The sequence below is a fragment of the Thalassophryne amazonica genome, chromosome 8, assembly GCF_902500255.1.
Source record: "Thalassophryne amazonica chromosome 8, fThaAma1.1, whole genome shotgun sequence".
Lineage (NCBI taxonomy): Eukaryota > Metazoa > Chordata > Actinopteri > Batrachoidiformes > Batrachoididae > Thalassophryne > Thalassophryne amazonica.
In genome coordinates, this window is record NC_047110.1 from 42587793 (window position 1) to 42607609 (window position 19817).

Here is a 19817-nt window from a genome sequence, read left to right on the forward strand (position 1 = left end):
ACGCTCTGTGATTGGCTGTGGCGTCACCGCCGAAAATATAAGTTGGTTCATCCTCTACACTACGTAGTGTAGAGTTTAGTGGTTCCACTCCTCCAGAGACTGTGGTACCAGTGCTACGTTGGAAACAAAGGCTGTGTGTGTGTCTGCCATGGAAATAGAGACTTGGAATGGACGTGTCGCTCAGGACAGGAAGGCGCCATTACTAAGGGTGGAGATGTGCCGATCAACAATAATAAACTGACCACTTTTTTTGCGCTAGCGTCGCTATTTGTTGACGGATTTTAATAAATGTGGGCTTGTTTTAAAGCCATTTGAAAGCTCTTTCCAATGAACCTATGTGTGTGGGTGAATAAAACTTTTATGTAAAATGTAGAAATTTGGGGAAATTATGACAAACTGCTGCTTCTCTCTATTGTCGCTATTTGTTAACAGATTTTAATAAAAGTAGCCTTGTTTTAAAGCCTTTTAATTGCTCTTTCTAATGAACCCATACATGTCTGGGTAGAAAAAAATGTTTACGTAAAGTGTGGAAATTTGGGGAAAATATGCCATTCTGTTCATTTACTGTGATGTTTTTTTTCCTGTCATAATAATTCTCGATGGATTTTTATAAATGAAGCCTTGTAAGTTGTATTCATGCTGATTAAAAGCTCTAACGAACCCATACATGCCTGGATAAAAAAAAATCCTTATATATTAAAATATAAATCTGAAGTATGCCTTGCCATTGTGCTCATTTACCTTGCTGCTTTTTCCACTGTAATATTATTGTAATATAGTCTTTTAATGACAAAAACATATGTATGATTTTTACTAGCATTTTATTCCAAGTCGATATAAAGCCATTCAGAATTTATGACTTTTGACCCTCAGTCAGGGTAAAAAGTACCTCCTCCATCCCCTCCAACCACACTGTTAAAATTTAAATGCCACCTGTGACCACCATGTACATATCATATTAACAACTGCAAGTATATATACATAAATATATTTAAACATTTTTGTTTCCATATTTGTATGCATGTGAACGCAGCTTCATGAAAAGAACTTATGGCGTTGAGTTATAGTCTCAGTATATCAATATTAAATTGCGACATAACTTTAAAATAGACATTTGTTTTCCATAATTACATTAAGGCTATTGTACAGTTCATTTTAGTATTGGAGAATTTGTTTTTGTAGTTGGTGCAGTTGATGGTGAAGCACTGGCTGCCTTTTTTTCCTCTCATTTTGCTTCTGTTTAACAGGCTCAAGGTCTCTCTCCACCCTTAGTAATGGCCGCTGTGCAGCACGCCGCTAGTCATGTGACGTCCATTCCAGGTCAAAATTTCCATGGTCTCAGCCACTCAGCAAAATGTCAGAATCCTGACTAAAAGTCACGTGACCAAATGACCCGATACCGAGTCCTTTGCATTGGCTGGAGGAGTGGAACCAACTTATGTGCAAATGTAAACAGACAACAAACTAAAGCAAGGAATACAAACATATAAGAGGCCAGAAATCACAATTTGAGGAGTCAGCACTGCTCTTATTAGCACTCTAAGAAGCAGTTGTGAAAATGGCAGCATTGAGGCAGGAGCATATTTATGGTCTCTCAGGTTCCCAAATCAGCAAAAACACTGCAAACCAAAGTTTGTACCATGTTAAACTGACTGACAGCGCCATCCGGATGCTCGAAACATATCAGAACCCGAAGGTAAGAACCGCTGTAGCCTTAACTTTCGATTTTATTTCCAACTTCCAACAACTCAAGAAAATATCTCTACCTGTTTGTTGTTTTGCTGTTAAAACGAAAGGATTTTACTTGTCACTTATCAATCAATCAATCAATTTTTTTATATAGCGCCAAATCACAACAAACAGTTGCCCCAAGGCGCTTTATATTGTAAGGCAAGGCCATACAATAATTATGTAAAACCCCAACGGTCAAAACGACCCCCTGTGAGCAAGCACTTGGCTACAGTGGGAAGGAAAAACTCCCTTTTAACAGGAAGAAACCTCCAGCAGAACCAGGCTCAGGGAGGGGCAGTCTTCTGCTGGGACTGGTTGGGGCTGAGGGAGAAAACAGGTCCTCTTCATCTTCAACCACATCATCATCAGACTCTTCATCTTCAGCAACATCATCATCATCATCAGACTCTTCATCTTCAGCAACATCATCATCCTCAGACTCTTCATCTTCAGCCACATCATCATCCTCATACTCTTCATCTTCAGCCACATCTTCATCAGACTCTTCATCCTCAGCTGCATCATCATCATCAGACTCTTCATCTTCAGCCACATCATCATCCTCAGACTCTTCATCTTCAGCCACATCATCATCCTCAGACTCTTCATCCTCAGCTGCATCATCTTCATCAGACTCTTCATCTTCAGCCACATCATCATCCTCAGACTCTTCATCTTCAGCCACATCATCATCCTCAGACTCTTCATCCTCAGCTGCATCGTCATCATCATCCTCACACACATCATCCTCAGCCACATCATCCTCAGCGACATCATCATCCTCAGACTCTTCATCTTCAACTACATCATCATCATCCTCTTAATCTTCAACCACATCATCATCACACTATACATCTTCAGCTGCATCATCATCATCAGACTCTTCATCCTCAGCCGCATCATCATCAGACTCTTCATCTTCAGCAACATCCACATCCAGACTTTTCATCTTCAGCCGCATAATCATCATCAGAATCTTCATCTTCAGCTGCATCATCATCAGACTCTTCATCCTCAGCCACATCATCATCACACTCTTCATCTTCAACAACATCATCATTACTCTTCATCCTCAGCCACATCATCATCACACTCTTCATCTTCAGCCACATCATCATTACTCTTCATCCTCAGCCAAATCATCATCATCAGACTCTTCATCTTCAGCCACATCATCATCCTCAGACTCTTCATCCTCAGCTGCATCGTCATCATCCTCACACACATCATCCTCAGCCACATCATCCTCAGCGACATCATCATCCTCAGACTCTTCATCTTCAACTACATCATCATCATCCTCTTAATCTTCAACCACATCATCATCACACTATACATCTTCAGCTGCATCATCATCATCAGACTCTTCATCCTCAGCGACATCATCATCCTCAGACTCTTCATCTTCAACTACATCATCATCATCCTCTTAATCTTCAACCACATCATCATCACACTATACATCTTCAGCTGCATCATCATCATCAGACTCTTCATCCTCAGCCGCATCATCATCAGACTCTTCATCTTCAGCAACATCCACATCCAGACTTTTCATCTTCAGCCGCATAATCATCATCAGAATCTTCATCTTCAGCTGCATCATCATCAGACTCTTCATCCTCAGCCACATCATCATCACACTCTTCATCTTCAACAACATCATCATTACTCTTCATCCTCAGCCACATCATCATCACACTCTTCATCTTCAGCCACATCATCTTTACTCTTCATCCTCAGCCAAATCATCATCATCAGACTCTTCATCTTGAGTCACATTATCATCAGAATCTTCATCTTCAGCTGCATCATCATCAGACTCTTCATTCTCAACCACATCACCATCATCAGACCCTTCATCTTCATCCACATCCACACTCTTCATCTTCAGCTGCATCATCGTCACCTAACTGTTTATCTTCAGCCACATCATCATCACATTCTTCATCTTCAGCTGCATCACAATCATCAGACTCTACATCCCCAGCCACATTATCATCATCAGACCCTTCATCCTCAGCCATATCATCATCATCATCCTCTTCATCTTCAACAACATCATCATGACTCTTCACCTTCAGCCACATCATCAACCTCAGACTCATCTTCAGCCACATCATCATCATCACATTCTTCAGCTGCATCACCATCTTCAGACGCTTCATATTCAGCCACATCATCATCCTCTTCATCTTCAACCACATCATCATCAAACTCTTCATCTTCAGCTGCATCATCATCATCAGACTCTTCATCCTCAGCCACATCATCATCAGACTCTTCATCTACAGACACATCATCATCAGACTCTTCATCTACAGCAACATCATTATCCTCAGACTCTTCATCTTCAGCCACATCATCATCATCACCAGATTCTTCATCTTCAGCCACATCATCATCCTCTTCATCTTGAAGCACATCATCATCAGACTCTTCATTTTCAGCTGCGTCAACATCATCAGACTCTTCATCCTTAGCGACATCATCATCAGACTCTTCATCTTCAGCAACATCATCATCCTCAGACACATCATCATCAGCCACATCATCCTCTGACTCTTCATCTTCAGCCACATCATCATCATCAGACTCTTCATCTTCAGCTGCATCATCATCAGACTCTTCATCTTCAGCTGCATCATCATCAGACTCTTCATCTTCAGCCACATCACCATCATCAGACTCTTCATCTTCATCCACATCCAGACTTTTCATCTTGAGCCGCATAATCATCATCAGACTCTTCATCTTCTGTTTAATCATCAACCTCAGACTCTTCAACTTTATCCACATCATCACCTGACTCATCTTCAGCTGCATCATCATCATCCTCTTCATCCTCAGCCACATCATCATCAGACTCATCTTCAGCTGCATCATCATCATCAGAGTCTTCATCATCAGCCATATCATCATCACACTCTTCATCTTCAGCTGCATCATCATCATCATCACCACACTCTTCATCTTCACCCACATCATCATCATCATCAGACGCTTCATCTTCAGCCACATCATCATCCTCAGACTCTTCATATTCAGCCACATCATCATCCTCAGAGTCTTCATCAACCACATCATCATCCTCAGACTCTTCATCTTCAGCTACATCATCATCAGAGTCTTCATCCTTAGCTCCATCATCATGACTGTTCATCATCAGCCACATCATCATCTTCAGCCACATCTTCATCTGACTCTTCATCCTCAGCTGCCTCATCATCATCAGACTCTTCATCTTCAGCCACATCACCATCATCAGACTCTTCGTCTTCAGCCACATCATCATCACTCTTCATAATCAGCCACATCATCATCATCAGACTCTTCATCCTCAGCCACATCATCATCAGACTCATCTTCAGCAACATCATCGTCCTCAGACTCTTCATCTTCATCCACATCATCATCCTCAGACTCTTCGTCTTCATTCACATCCAGACTCTTCATCGTCAGCCGCATCATCATCATCAAGACGCTTCATCTTCAGCCACATCATTATCATCAGATTCTTCATCTTCAGCCACATCTTCATCATCTTCTTCAACTACATCATCATCAGACTCTTCATCTTCAGCTGTATCATCATCATCAGACTCTTCACCTTCAGCCACATCATCATCAGACTCTTGATCTTCAGCTCAATCATCATCCTTAGACTCATCTTCAGCCACATCATCATCCGCTTCATCTTCAACCACATCATCATCAGACTCTTCATATTCAGCTGCATCATCATCATCAGACTCTTCATCCTCAGCCACATCATCATCAGATTCTGAATCTTCAGCATCATCATCAGCAGAATCTTCATCTTCAGCTGAATCATCATCCTTAGACTCTTCATCTTCAGCCACATCATCATCCTCAGACTCTTCATTCTCAACCACATCATCATCCTCACCAGACTCTTCATCCTCAGATTCATCATCATCATCAGTCCCTTCATTCTCAACCACATCATCATCCTCAGACTCGTCATCTTCAGCCATGTCATCATCCTCTTCATCCTCAGCCACATCATAATCAGACTCTTCATCTTCAGTAACATCATCATCCTGAGACACATCATCTTCAACCACATCATCATCCTCAGACTCTTCATCTTCAGCCACATCATCATCCTCTTCATCCTCAGCCACATCATCATCAAACTCTTCATCTTCAGCAACATCATCATAATCAGACACATCATATTCAGTCACATCAACTTCAGCAACATCATCATCACCAGACTCTTCATCCTCAGATTCATCATCATCATCAGTCTCTTCATTCTCAACCACATCATCATCCTCAGACTCGTCATCTTCAGCCATGTCATCATCCTCTTCATCTTCAACGACATCATCATCTGACTCTTAATCTTCAGCTGCATCATCGTCATCAGATCCTTCATCTTCAGCCACATCATCATCAGACACTTCATCCTCAGGTGCAGCAACATCAACATCATCATCATCAGCTTCTTCATCCTCACCCACATCATCATCCTCAGACTCTTCATCTTCAGCCACATCATCATCCTCTTCATCTTAAACCACATCATCATCAGACTCATCTTAAGCTGCATCATCATCATCAGACTCGACGTCTTCTGCTGCATCATAATCATCAGACCCTTCATCTTCAGCCACATCATCATCCTCAGACTCTTCATCTTCAGGCACATCATCATTACTCTTCATCCTCAGCCACATCATCATCAGACTCTTCATCTTGAGTCACATTATCATCAGAATATTCATTTTCAGCTGCATCATCATCAGACTCTTCATCCACAACCACATCATCATCCTCAGGCTCTTCATCTTCAACCACATCATCAGACTCTTCATCCTCAGACACATCATCATCAGACTCTTCATCTTCAGCAACATCAGCATCCTCAGACTCATCATCTTCAGCCACATCATGATCATCAGACGCTTTGTCTTCATCCACATCCAGACTTTTCATCTTCAGCCGCATAATCATCATCAGACTCTTCATCTTCAGTTTAATCATCAACCTCAGACTCTTCAACTTTAGCCACACCATCATTATCATCAGACTCTTCATCTTCAGCTGCATCATCATCATCAGACCCTTCATCCTCAGCCACATCATCACCAGACTCTTCATCCTCAGATTCATCATCATCAGACTCTTCATCCTCAGATTCATCATCATCATGAGACTCTTCATTCTCAACCACATCATCATCCTCAGACTCGTCATCTTCAGCCATGTCATCATCCTCTTCATCTTCAGCCACATCATCATCAGACTCTTCATCTTCAGTCACATTATCATCAGAATCTTCATCTTCAGCTGAATCATCATCAGACTCTTCATCCTCAGATTCATCATCATCATGAGTCTCTTCATTCTCAACCACATCATCATCCTCAGACTCGTCATCTTCAGCCACGTCATCATCCTCTTCATCTTCAGCCACATCATCATCAGACTCTTCATCTTCAGTCACATTATCATCAGAATCTTCATCTTCAGCTGAATCATCATCAGACTCTTCATCCTCAGCCACATTATCATCCTCAGGCTCTTTATCTTCAGCTACATCGTCATCCTCTTCATCTTCAACCACATCATCCCCAGAGTCTTCATCTTTAGCCTCATCATCATCATCAGACTCTTCATCCTCAGGTTCATCATCATCATCAGTCTCTTCATTCTCAACCACATCATCATCCTCAGACTCGTCATCTTCAGCCACGTCATCATCCTCTTCATCTTCAGCCACATCATCATCAGACTCTTCATCCTCAGGTGCATCATCATCATCAACATCATCATCATCAGCCTCTTCATCTTGAACCACATCATCATCTTCAGACTCTTCATCTTCAGCCACATCATCATCCTCTTCATCTTCAACCACCTCATCATCAGACTCATCTTCAGCTGCATCATCATCATCAGATACTTCATCTTCAGTCACATTATCATCAGAATATTCATTTTCAGCTGCATCATCATCAGACTCTTCATCCTCAACCACATCATCATCCTCAGACTTTTCATCTTCAGCTACATCATCAACCTCTTCATCTTCAACCACATCACCAGACTCTTCATCCTCAGCCTCATCATCATCAGACTCTTCATCCTCAGATGCATCATCATCATCAGACTCGTCATCCTCAACCACATCATCATCCTCAGACTCTTCATCTTCAACCACATCATCCTCAGAGTCTTCATCTTCAGCCTCATCATCATCAGACTCTTCATCCTCAGATTCATCATCAGTCTCTTCATTCTCAAATACATCATCATCCTCAGACTCGTCATCTTCAGCCACGTCATCGTCCTCTTCATCTTCAACCACATCATCATCAGACTCTTCATCTTCAGTCACATTATCATCAGAATCTTCATCTTCAGCTGAATCATCATCAGACTCTTCATCCTCAGCCACATCATCATCAGAGTCTTCATCTTCAGCCTTATCATCATCATCAGACTCTTCATCCTCAGGTGCATCATCATCATCATCAGCCTGTTCATCCTCAACGACATCATCATCCTCAGACGCTTCATCTTCAGCCACATCATCATCCTCTTCATCTTCAACCACATAATCATCAGACTCATCTTCAGCTGCATCATCATCCTCAGACTCTTCATCATCAGCTGCATTATCATCACCTCGTTATCTTCAGCCACATGATCATCATCATCATCATCACATTCTTCATCTTCAGCTGCATCACCATCATCAGACTCTACATCCTCAGCCACATCATCATCAGACCCTTCATCTTCACCCACATCACCATTAGACTCTTCATCTTCAACCACATCATCATCCTCTTCATCTTCAACCACATCATCAGACTCTTCATCTTCAGTTTAATCATCATCCTCACGCTCTACATCTTCAACTGCATCATCATCATCAGACTCTACATCTTCAGCTGCATCATCATCATCAAACGCTTCATCTTCAACCACATCACCATCATCAGACTCTTCGTCTTCATCCACATCCAGACTCTTCATCTTCAGCCGCATAATCACCATAAGACTCTTCATCTTCAGTTTAATCATCATCATCTGACTCTGCATCTTCAGCTGCATCATCATCATCAGACGTCAGTCACAGTCACATTATCATCAGAATCTTCATCTTCAGCGACATCATCATCCTCAGACTCTTCATCTTCAGCCACATCATCATCACTCTTCATAATCAGCCACATCATCATCATCAGACTCTTCATCTTCAGCCACATCATCATATGCTTCATCTTCAGCCACATCATCAGACTCTTCATCTTCAGCCACATCATCATCATCTTCATCTTCAACTACATCATCAGACTTTTCATCTTCAGCTGCATCATCATCATCAGACTCTTCACCCTCAGCCACATCATCAACCTCAGACTCACCTTCAGCCACATCATCATTATCATCACATTCTTCATCTTCAGCTGCATCACCATCATCAGATGCTTCATCTTCAGCCACATCATCATCCTCTTCATCCTCAGCCACATCATCATCAGACTCTTCATCTACAGCCACATCATCATCATCAGACTCTTCATCTTCAGCCACATCATCATCCTCAGACTCTTCATCTTAATTCACATCCAGACTCTTCATCGTCAGCCGCATCATCATCATCAGATGCTTCATCTTTAGCCACATCATCAGATTCTTCATCTTCAGCCACATCATCATCCTCAGACTCTTCATCTCCAGTCACATTATCATCAGAATCTTCATCTTCAGCTGAATCATCATCAGACTCTTCATCCTCAGCTACATCATCATCCTCAGGCTCTTCATCTTCAGCCACATCGTCATCCTCTTCATCTTCAACCACATCATCCTCAGAGTCTTCATCTTCAGCCTCATCATCATCATCATCAGACTCTTCATCCTCAGATTCATCATCATCATCATCAGTCTCTTCATTCTCAACCACATCATCATCCTCAGACTCGTCATCTTCAGCCATGTCATCATCCTCTTCATCCTCAGCCACATCATAATCAGACTCTTCATCTTCAGTAACATCATCATCCTGAGACACATCATCTTCAACCACATCATCATCCTCAGACTCTTCATCTTCAGCCACATCATCATCCTCAGACTCTTCATCTTCAGCCACATCATCATCCTCAGCCACATCATCATCAAACTCTTCATCTTCAGCAACATCATCATAATCAGACACATCATATTCAGTCACATCAACTTCAGCAACATCATCATCACCAGACTCTTCATCCTCAGATTCATCATCATCATCAGTCTCTTCATTCTCAACCACATCATCATCCTCAGACTCGTCATCTTCAGCCATGTCATCATCCTCTTCATCTTCAACCACATCATCATCTGACTCTTAATCTTCAGCTGCATCATCGTCATCAGATCCTTCATCTTCAGCCACATCATCATCAGACACTTCATCCTCAGGTGCAGCAACATCAACATCATCATCATCATCAGCTTCTTCATCCTCAACCACATCATCATCCTCAGACTCTTCATCTTCAGCCACATCATCATCCTCTTCATCTTAAACCACATCATCATCAGACTCATCTTAAGCTGCATCATCATCATCAGACTCGACGTCTTCTGCTGCATCATAATCATCAGACCCTTCATCTTCAGCCACATCATCATCCTCAGACTCTTCATCTTCAGGCACATCATCATTACTCTTCATCCTCAGCCACATCATCATCAGACTCTTCATCTTGAGTCACATTATCATCAGAATATTCATTTTCAGCTGCATCATCATCAGACTCTTCATCCACAACCACATCATCATCCTCAGGCTCTTCATCTTCAACCACATCATCAGACTCTTCATCCTCAGACACATCATCATCAGACTCTTCATCTTCAGCAACATCAGCATCCTCAGACTCATCATCTTCAGCCACATCATGATCATCAGACGCTTTGTCTTCATCCACATCCAGACTTTTCATCTTCAGCCGCATAATCATCATCAGACTCTTCATCTTCAGTTTAATCATCAACCTCAGACTCTTCAACTTTAGCCACACCATCATTATCATCAGACTCTTCATCTTCAGCTGCATCATCATCATCAGACCCTTCATCCTCAGCCACATCATCACCAGACTCTTCATCCTCAGATTCATCATCATCAGACCCTTCATCCTCAGCCACATCATCATCAGACTCTTCATCCTCAGATTCATCATCATCATGAGTCTCTTCATTCTCAACCACATCATCATCCTCAGACTCGTCATCTTCAGCCACGTCATCATCCTCTTCATCTTCAGCCACATCATCATCAGACTCTTCATCTTCAGTCACATTATCATCAGAATCTTCATCTTCAGCTGAATCATCATCAGACTCTTCATCCTCAGCCACATTATCATCCTCAGGCTCTTTATCTTCAGCTATATCGTCATCCTCTTCATCTTCAACCACATCATCCCCAGAGTCTTCATCTTTAGCCTCATCATCATCATCAGACTCTTCATCCTCAGGTTCATCATCATCATCAGTCTCTTCATTCTCAACCACATCATCATCCTCAGACTCGTCATCTTCAGCCATGTCATCATCCTCTTCATCTTCAGCCACATCATCATCAGACTCTTCATCTTCAGTCACATTATCATCAGAATCTTCATCTTCAGCTGAATCATCATCAGACTCTTCATCCTCAGATTCATCATCATCATGAGTCTCTTCATTCTCAACCACATCATCATCCTCAGACTCGTCATCTTCAGCCATGTCATCATCCTCTTCATCTTCAACCACATCATCATCAGACTCTTAATCTTCAGCTGCATCATCGTCATCAGATCCTTCATCTTCAGCCACATCATCATCAGACACTTCATCCTCAGGTGCAGCATCATCAACATCATCATCATCAGCTTCTTCATCCTCAACCACATCATCATCCTCAGACTCTTCATCTTCAGCCACATCATCATCCTCTTCATCTTAAACCACATCATCATCAGACTCATCTTAAGCTGCATCATCATCATCAGACTCGATGTCTTCTGCTGCATCATAATCATCAGACCCTTCATCTTCAGCCACATCATCATCCTCAGACTCTTCATCTTCAGGCACATCATCATTACTCTTCATCCTCAGCCACATCATCATCATCAGACTCTTCATCTTGAGTCACATTATCATCAGAATATTCATTTTCAGCTGCATCATCATCAGACTCTTCATCCACAACCACATCATCATCCTCAGGCTCTTCATCTTCAACCACATCATCAGACTCTTCATCCTCAGACACATCATCATCAGACTCTTCATCTTCAGCAACATCAGCATCCTCAGACTCATCATCTTCAGCCACATCATGATCATCAGACGCTTTGTCTTCATCCACATCCAGACTTTTCATCTTCAGCCGCATAATCATCATCAGACTCTTCATCTTCAGTTTAATCATCAACCTCAGACTCTTCAACTTTAGCCACACCATCATTATCATCAGACTCTTCATCTTCAGCTGCATCATCATCATCAGACCCTTCATCCTCAGCCACATCATCATCAGACTCTTCATCCTCAGATTCATCATCATCATGAGTCTCTTCATTCTCAACCACATCATCATCCTCAGACTCGTCATCTTCAGCCACGTCATCATCCTCTTCATCTTCAGCCACATCATCATCAGACTCTTCATCTTCAGTCACATTATCATCAGAATCTTCATCTTCAGCTGAATCATCATCAGACTCTTCATCCTCAGCCACATTATCATCCTCAGGCTCTTTATCTTCAGCTACATCGTCATCCTCTTCATCTTCAACCACATCATCCCCAGAGTCTTCATCTTTAGCCTCATCATCATCATCAGACTCTTCATCCTCAGGTTCATCATCATCATCAGTCTCTTCATTCTCAACCACATCATCATCCTCAGACTCGTCATCTTCAGCCACGTCATCATCCTCTTCATCTTCAACCACATCATCATCAGACTCTTAATCAGCTGCATCATTGTCATCAGATCCTTCATCTTCAGCCACATCATCATCAGACTCTTCATCCTCAGGTGCATCATCATCATCAACATCATCATCATCATCATCAGCCTCTTCATCTTGAACCACATCATCATCTTCAGACTCTTCATCTTCAACCACCTCATCATCAGACTCATCTTCAGCTGCATCATCATCATCATCAGATACTTCATCTTCAGTCACATTATCATCAGAATATTCATTTTCAGCTGCATCATCATCAGACTCTTCATCCTCAACCACATCATCATCCTCAGACTTTTCATCTTCAGCCACATCATCAACCTCTTCATCTTCAACCACATCACCAGACTCTTCATCCTCAGCCTCATCATCATCAGACTCTTCATCCTCAGATGCATCATCATCATCAGACTCGTCATCCTCAACCACATCATCATCCTCAGACTCTTCATCTTCAGCCACATCATCAACCTCTTCATCTTCAACCACATCATCCTCAGAGTCTTCATCTTCAGCCTCATCATCATCAGACTCTTCATCCTCAGATTCATCATCAGTCTCTTCATTCTCAAATACATCATCATCCTCAGACTCGTCATCTTCAGCCACGTCATCGTCCTCTTCATCTTCAACCACATCATCATCAGACTCTTCATCTTCAGTCACATTATCATCAGAATCTTCATCTTCAGCTGAATCATCATCAGACTCTTCATCCTCAGCCACATCATCATCAGAGTCTTCATCTTCAGCCTTATCATCATCATCAGACTCTTCATCCTCAGGTGCATCATCATCATCATCAGCCTCTTCATCCTCAACGACGTCATCATCCTCAGACGCTTCATCTTCAGCCACATCATCATCCTCTTCATCTTCAACCACATCATCATCAGACTCATCTTCAGCTGCATCATCATCCTCAGACTCTTCATCATCAGCTGCATTATCATCACCTCTTTATCTTCAGCCACATGATCATCATCATCATCATCACATTCTTCATCTTCAGCTGCATCACCATCATCAGACTCTACATCCTCAGCCACATCATCATCAGACCCTTCATCTTCACCCACATCACCATTAGACTCTTCATCTTCAACCACATCATCATCCTCTTCATCTTCAACCACATCATCAGACTCTTCATCTTCAGTTTAATCATCAGCCTCACGCTCTACATCTTCAACTGCATCATCATCATCAGACTCTACATCTTCAGCTGCATCATCATCATCAAACGCTTCATCTTCAGCCACATCATCATCCTCAGACTCTTCATCTTCAGCCACATCACCATCATCAGACTCTTCGTCTTCATCCACATCCAGACTCTTCATCTTCAGCCGCATAATCACCATAAGACTCTTCATCTTCAGTTTAATCATCATCATCTGACTCTGCATCTTCAGCTGCATCATCATCATCAGACGTCAGTCACAGTCACATTATCATCAGAATCTTCATCTTCAGCGACATCATCATCCTCAGACTCTTCATCTTCAGCCACATCATCATCACTCTTCATAATCAGCCACATCATCATCATCAGACTCTTCATCTTCAGCCACATCATCATATGCTTCATCTTCAGCCACATCATCAGACTCTTCATCTTCAGCCACATCATCATCATCTTCATCTTCAACTACATCATCAGACTTTTCATCTTCAGCTGCATCATCATCATCAGACTCTTCACCCTCAGCCACATCATCAACCTCAGACTCACCTTCAGCCACATCATCATTATCATCACATTCTTCATCTTCAGCTGCATCACCATCATCAGATGCTTCATCTTCAGCCACATCATCATCCTCTTCATCCTCAGCCACATCATCATCAGACTCTTCATCTACAGCCACATCATCATCATCAGACTCTTCATCTTCAGCCACATCATCATCCTCAGACTCTTCATCTTAATTCACATCCAGACTCTTCATCGTCAGCCGCATCATCATCATCAGATGCTTCATCTTTAGCCACATCATCAGATTCTTCATCTTCAGCCACATCATCATCCTCAGACTCTTCATCTCCAGTCACATTATCATCAGAATCTTCATCTTCAGCCACATCATCATCAGACTCTTCATCTTCAGTCACATTATCATCAGAATCTTCATCTTCAGCTGAATCATCATCAGCTACATCATCATCCTCAGGCTCTTCATCTTCAGCCACATCGTCATCCTCTTCATCTTCAAACACATCATCCTCAGAGTCTTCATCTTCAGCCTCATCATCATCATCATCAGACTCTTCATCCTCAGATTCATCATCATCATCAGTCTCTTCATTCTCAACCACATCATCGTCCCCAGACTTCTCATCTTCAGCCATGTCATCATCCACTTCATCTTCAACCACATCATCATCAGACTCATAATCTTCAGCTGCATCATTGTCATCAGATCCTTCATCTTCAGCTGCATCACCATCATCAGACTCTACATCCTCAGCCACGTCATCATCAGACCCTTCATCTTCACCCATATCACCATCAGACTCTTCATCTTCAGCCACATCATCATCCTCAGACTCTTCATCTTCAGCCACATCACCATCATCAGACTCTTCATCCACATCCAGACTCTTCATCTTCAGCCGCATAATCACCATAAGACTCTTCATCTGCAGTTTAATCATCATCATCTGACTCTGCATCTTCAGCTGCATCATCATCATCAGACGTCAGTCACAGTCACATTATCATCAGAATCTTCATCTTCAGCGATATCATCATCCTCAGACTCTTCATCTTCAGCCACATCATCATCACTCTTCATAATCAGCCACATCATCATCATAATCAGACTCTACATCCTCAGCCACGTCATCATCAGACCCTTCATCTTCACCCACATCACCATCAGACTCTTCATCTTCAACCACATCATCATCCTCTTCATCTTCAACTGCATCATCATCATCAGACTCTACATCTTCAGCTGCATCATCATCATCAAACGCTTCATCTTCAGCCACATCATCATCCTCAGACTCTTCATCTTCAGCCACATCACCATCATCAGACTCTTCATCCACATCCAGACTCTTCATCTTCAGCCGCATAATCACCATAAGACTCTTCATCTGCAGTTTAATCATCATCATCTGACTCTGCATCTTCAGCTGCATCATCATCATCAGACATCAGTCACAGTCACATTATCATCAGAATCTTCATCTTCAGCCACATCATCATCACTCTTCATAATCAGCCACATCATCATCATCATCAGACTCTTCATCTTCAGCCACATCATCATCCTCAGACTCTTCGTCTTAATTCACATCCAGACTCTTCATCGTCAGCCGCATCATCATCATCATATGCTTCATCTTCAGCCACATCGTCATCCTCTTCATCTTCAACCACATCATCCTCAGAGTCTTCATCTTCAGCCTCATCATCATCATCATCAGACTCTTCATCCTCAGATTCATCATCATCATCAGTCTCTTCATTCTCAACCACATCATCGTCCCCAGACTTCTCATCTTCAGCCATGTCATCATCCACTTCATCTTCAACCACATCATCATCAGACTCATAATCTTCAGCTGCATCATTGTCATCAGATCCTTCATCTTCAGCTGCATCACCATCATCAGACTCTACATCCTCAGCCACGTCATCATCAGACCCTTCATCTTCACCCATATCACCATCAGACTCTTCATCTTCAGCCACATCATCATCCTCAGACTCTTCATCTTCAGCCACATCACCATCATCAGACTCTTCATCCACATCCAGACTCTTCATCTTCAGCCGCATAATCACCATAAGACTCTTCATCTGCAGTTTAATCATCATCATCTGACTCTGCATCTTCAGCTGCATCATCATCATCAGACGTCAGTCACAGTCACATTATCATCAGAATCTTCATCTTCAGCGATATCATCATCCTCAGACTCTTCATCTTCAGCCACATCATCATCACTCTTCATAATCAGCCACATCATCATCATAATCAGACTCTACATCCTCAGCCACGTCATCATCAGACCCTTCATCTTCACCCACATCACCATCAGACTCTTCATCTTCAACCACATCATCATCCTCTTCATCTTCAACTGCATCATCATCATCAGACTCTACATCTTCAGCTGCATCATCATCATCAAACGCTTCATCTTCAGCCACATCATCATCCTCAGACTCTTCATCTTCAGCCACATCACCATCATCAGACTCTTCATCCACATCCAGACTCTTCATCTTCAGCCGCATAATCACCATAAGACTCTTCATCTGCAGTTTAATCATCATCATCTGACTCTGCATCTTCAGCTGCATCATCATCATCAGACATCAGTCACAGTCACATTATCATCAGAATCTTCATCTTCAGCCACATCATCATCACTCTTCATAATCAGCCACATCATCATCATCATCAGACTCTTCATCTTCAGCCACATCATCATCCTCAGACTCTTCGTCTTAATTCACATCCAGACTCTTCATCGTCAGCCGCATCATCATCATCATATGCTTCATCTTCAGCCACATCATCAGACTCTTCATCTTCATCTTCAACTACATCATCAGACTTTTCATCTTCAGCTGCATCATCATCATCAGACTCTTCACCCTCAGCCACATCATCAACCTCAGACTCATCTTCAGCCACATCATCATTATCATCACATTCTTCATCTTCAGCTGCATCACCATCATCATATGCTTCATCTTCAGCCACATCATCATCCTCTTCATCTTGAAGCACATCATCATCAGACTCTTCATCCTAAGCCACAACATCATCATCATCTTCTTCATCTTCAACCACATCATCATCACTCTTCATCTTCAGCTGCATCATCATCATCAGACTCTTCATCCTCAGCCACATCATCATTAGACTTCATCTTCAGCAACATCATCATCATATTCTTCATCTTCACCCACATCATCATCATCAGACGCTTCATCTTCAGCCACATCATCATCATCAGACTCTTCATCTTCAGCCACATCATCATCATTAGACTCTTCATCTTCAGCCACATCATCATCCTCAGACTCTTCGTCTTAATTCACATCCAGACTCTTCATCGTCAGCCGCATCATCATCATCAAATGCTTCATCTTCAGCCACATCATCATATGCTTCATCTTCAGCCACATCATCAGACTCTTCATCAGACTATTCATCCTCAACCACATCATCATCCTCAGACTCTTCATCTTCAGCCACATCATCATCAGACTCTTCATTTTCAGCTGCATCGTCATCATTAGACTCTTCATCCTCAGCCACATCATCAGACTCTTCATCTTCATCTTCAACTACATCATCAGACTTTTCATCTTCAGCTGCATCATCAGACTCTTCGTCTTAACTCACATCCAGACTCTTCATCGTCAGCTGCATCATCATCAGCAAATGCTTCATCTTCAGCCACATCATCATATGCTTCATCTTCAGCCACATCATCAGACTCTTCATCTTCAGCCACATCATCATCAGATCCTTCTTCTTCAGCTGCATCATCATCAGACTCTTCATCCTCAGCCACATCATCATCATACTCTTCATCTTCAGCCACATCATCATCCTCATCATCAGACTATTCATCCTCAACCACATCATCATCCTCAGACTCTTCATCTTCAGCCACATCGTCATCAGACTCTTCATTTTCAGCTGCATCGTCATCATTAGACTCTTCATCCTCAGCCACATCATCATCCTCACACTCTTCATCTTCAGCCACATCACCATCATCAGACTCTTTGTCTTCATCCACATCCAGACTTGTCATCTTCAGCCACATAATCATCCTCAGACTCTTCAACTTTAGCCACATCATCATCAGACTCTTCATCTTCAGCTGCATCATCATCATCAGACACTTCATCTCCAGCCACATCATCATCCTCACACTCTTCATCTTCAGCCACAGCATCATTACTCTTCATCCTATAGCCACATCATCATCATCATCAGACTCTTCATCTTCAGTCACATTATCATCAGAATCTTCCTTTTCAGCTGCATCATCATCAGACTCTTCATCCTCAGCCACATCATCATCCTCAGACTCTTCATCTTCAGCAACATCATCATCCTCAGACTCTTCATCTTCAGCCACATCACCGTCATCAGACTCCTCGTCTTCATCCACATCCAGACTCATCTTCATCCACATCATCATCAGACGCTTCATGTTTAGCCACATCATCATCCTCATACTCTTCATCTTCAGACACGTCATCATCTGAATCTTCATCTTCAGCTGCATCATTATCAGACTCTTCATCTACATCCACATCATCATCCTCAGACTCTTCTTCTTCAACCACATCATCATCATCCTCTTCATCTTCAACCACATCATCATCATCCTCAGATTCTTCATCTTCAGCCACATCATTATCCTCAGACGCTTCATCTTCAGCCACATCATCATTACTATTCATCCTCAGCCACATCATCATCATCACACTCTTCATCTTCAGTCACATCATCATCAGAACCTTCATCTTCAGCTGCATCATCATCAGACTCTTCATCCTCAGCCACATCTTCATCCTCAGACTCTTCATCTTCAGCCACGTCATCATCCTCTTCATCTTTAACCACATCATCATCAGACTCTTCAGCTAGGCATTAAAATAAAGAGCTTACATAAAATGGATGCATAAAGACAGATTAACAGTTTAATTCTCTTAAGATTTTGGTTTTTACAGCTTTTCTATTAGTGCAATGTTTTAAGGTCTCTGAATAAGATTTAAAATAAGACAGAAAAACAACAAAACTGGGTGTGTTTATGAAATCTGGCTAAAATAAGAACAAGGTTGATCAGATATGTTTTTTTTTTAATGGGGGATTCATCATTAAAGTACCCGAATAACAGAAATTCCACTTTCAATTGAAGATGAATAACAAGATTTCTGTTTAAAATAAGAGAAATATTGTTGCAAAAGGCAGAACAAAAATTACAATCAATGAAAAGGTGCACAATGAATTCCTCAGAGAGTTGACATAATGTACAAAGGGGTCCACATCAGGTCTGTATTTCTTAATAGTTGAGTTAACAGGGTAACATCTT

The 19817-nt window shown here is 42.0% G+C and overlaps 1 protein-coding gene and 2 pseudogenes across 1 annotated transcript; all 3 read left to right on the forward strand.

Annotated features, from left to right (window-relative positions):
- Positions 1-2087: 2087 nt before the first annotated feature.
- On the forward strand, positions 2088-5919 carry LOC117514885 (annotated as a pseudogene).
- Positions 5920-6496: 577 nt separating this feature from the next.
- On the forward strand, positions 6497-14135 carry LOC117514886 (annotated as a pseudogene).
- Positions 14136-14351: 216 nt separating this feature from the next.
- Positions 14352-15132, forward strand: LOC117515070 (uncharacterized protein DDB_G0271670-like; the record flags this gene model as incomplete). The annotated part of the gene is made up of 2 exons (XM_034175590.1): positions 14352-14659; positions 14730-15132. Coding segments are annotated over 2 exons (711 nt in total), but the record flags the coding sequence as incomplete, so codon positions are not given.
- Positions 15133-19817: the final 4685 nt, after the last annotated feature.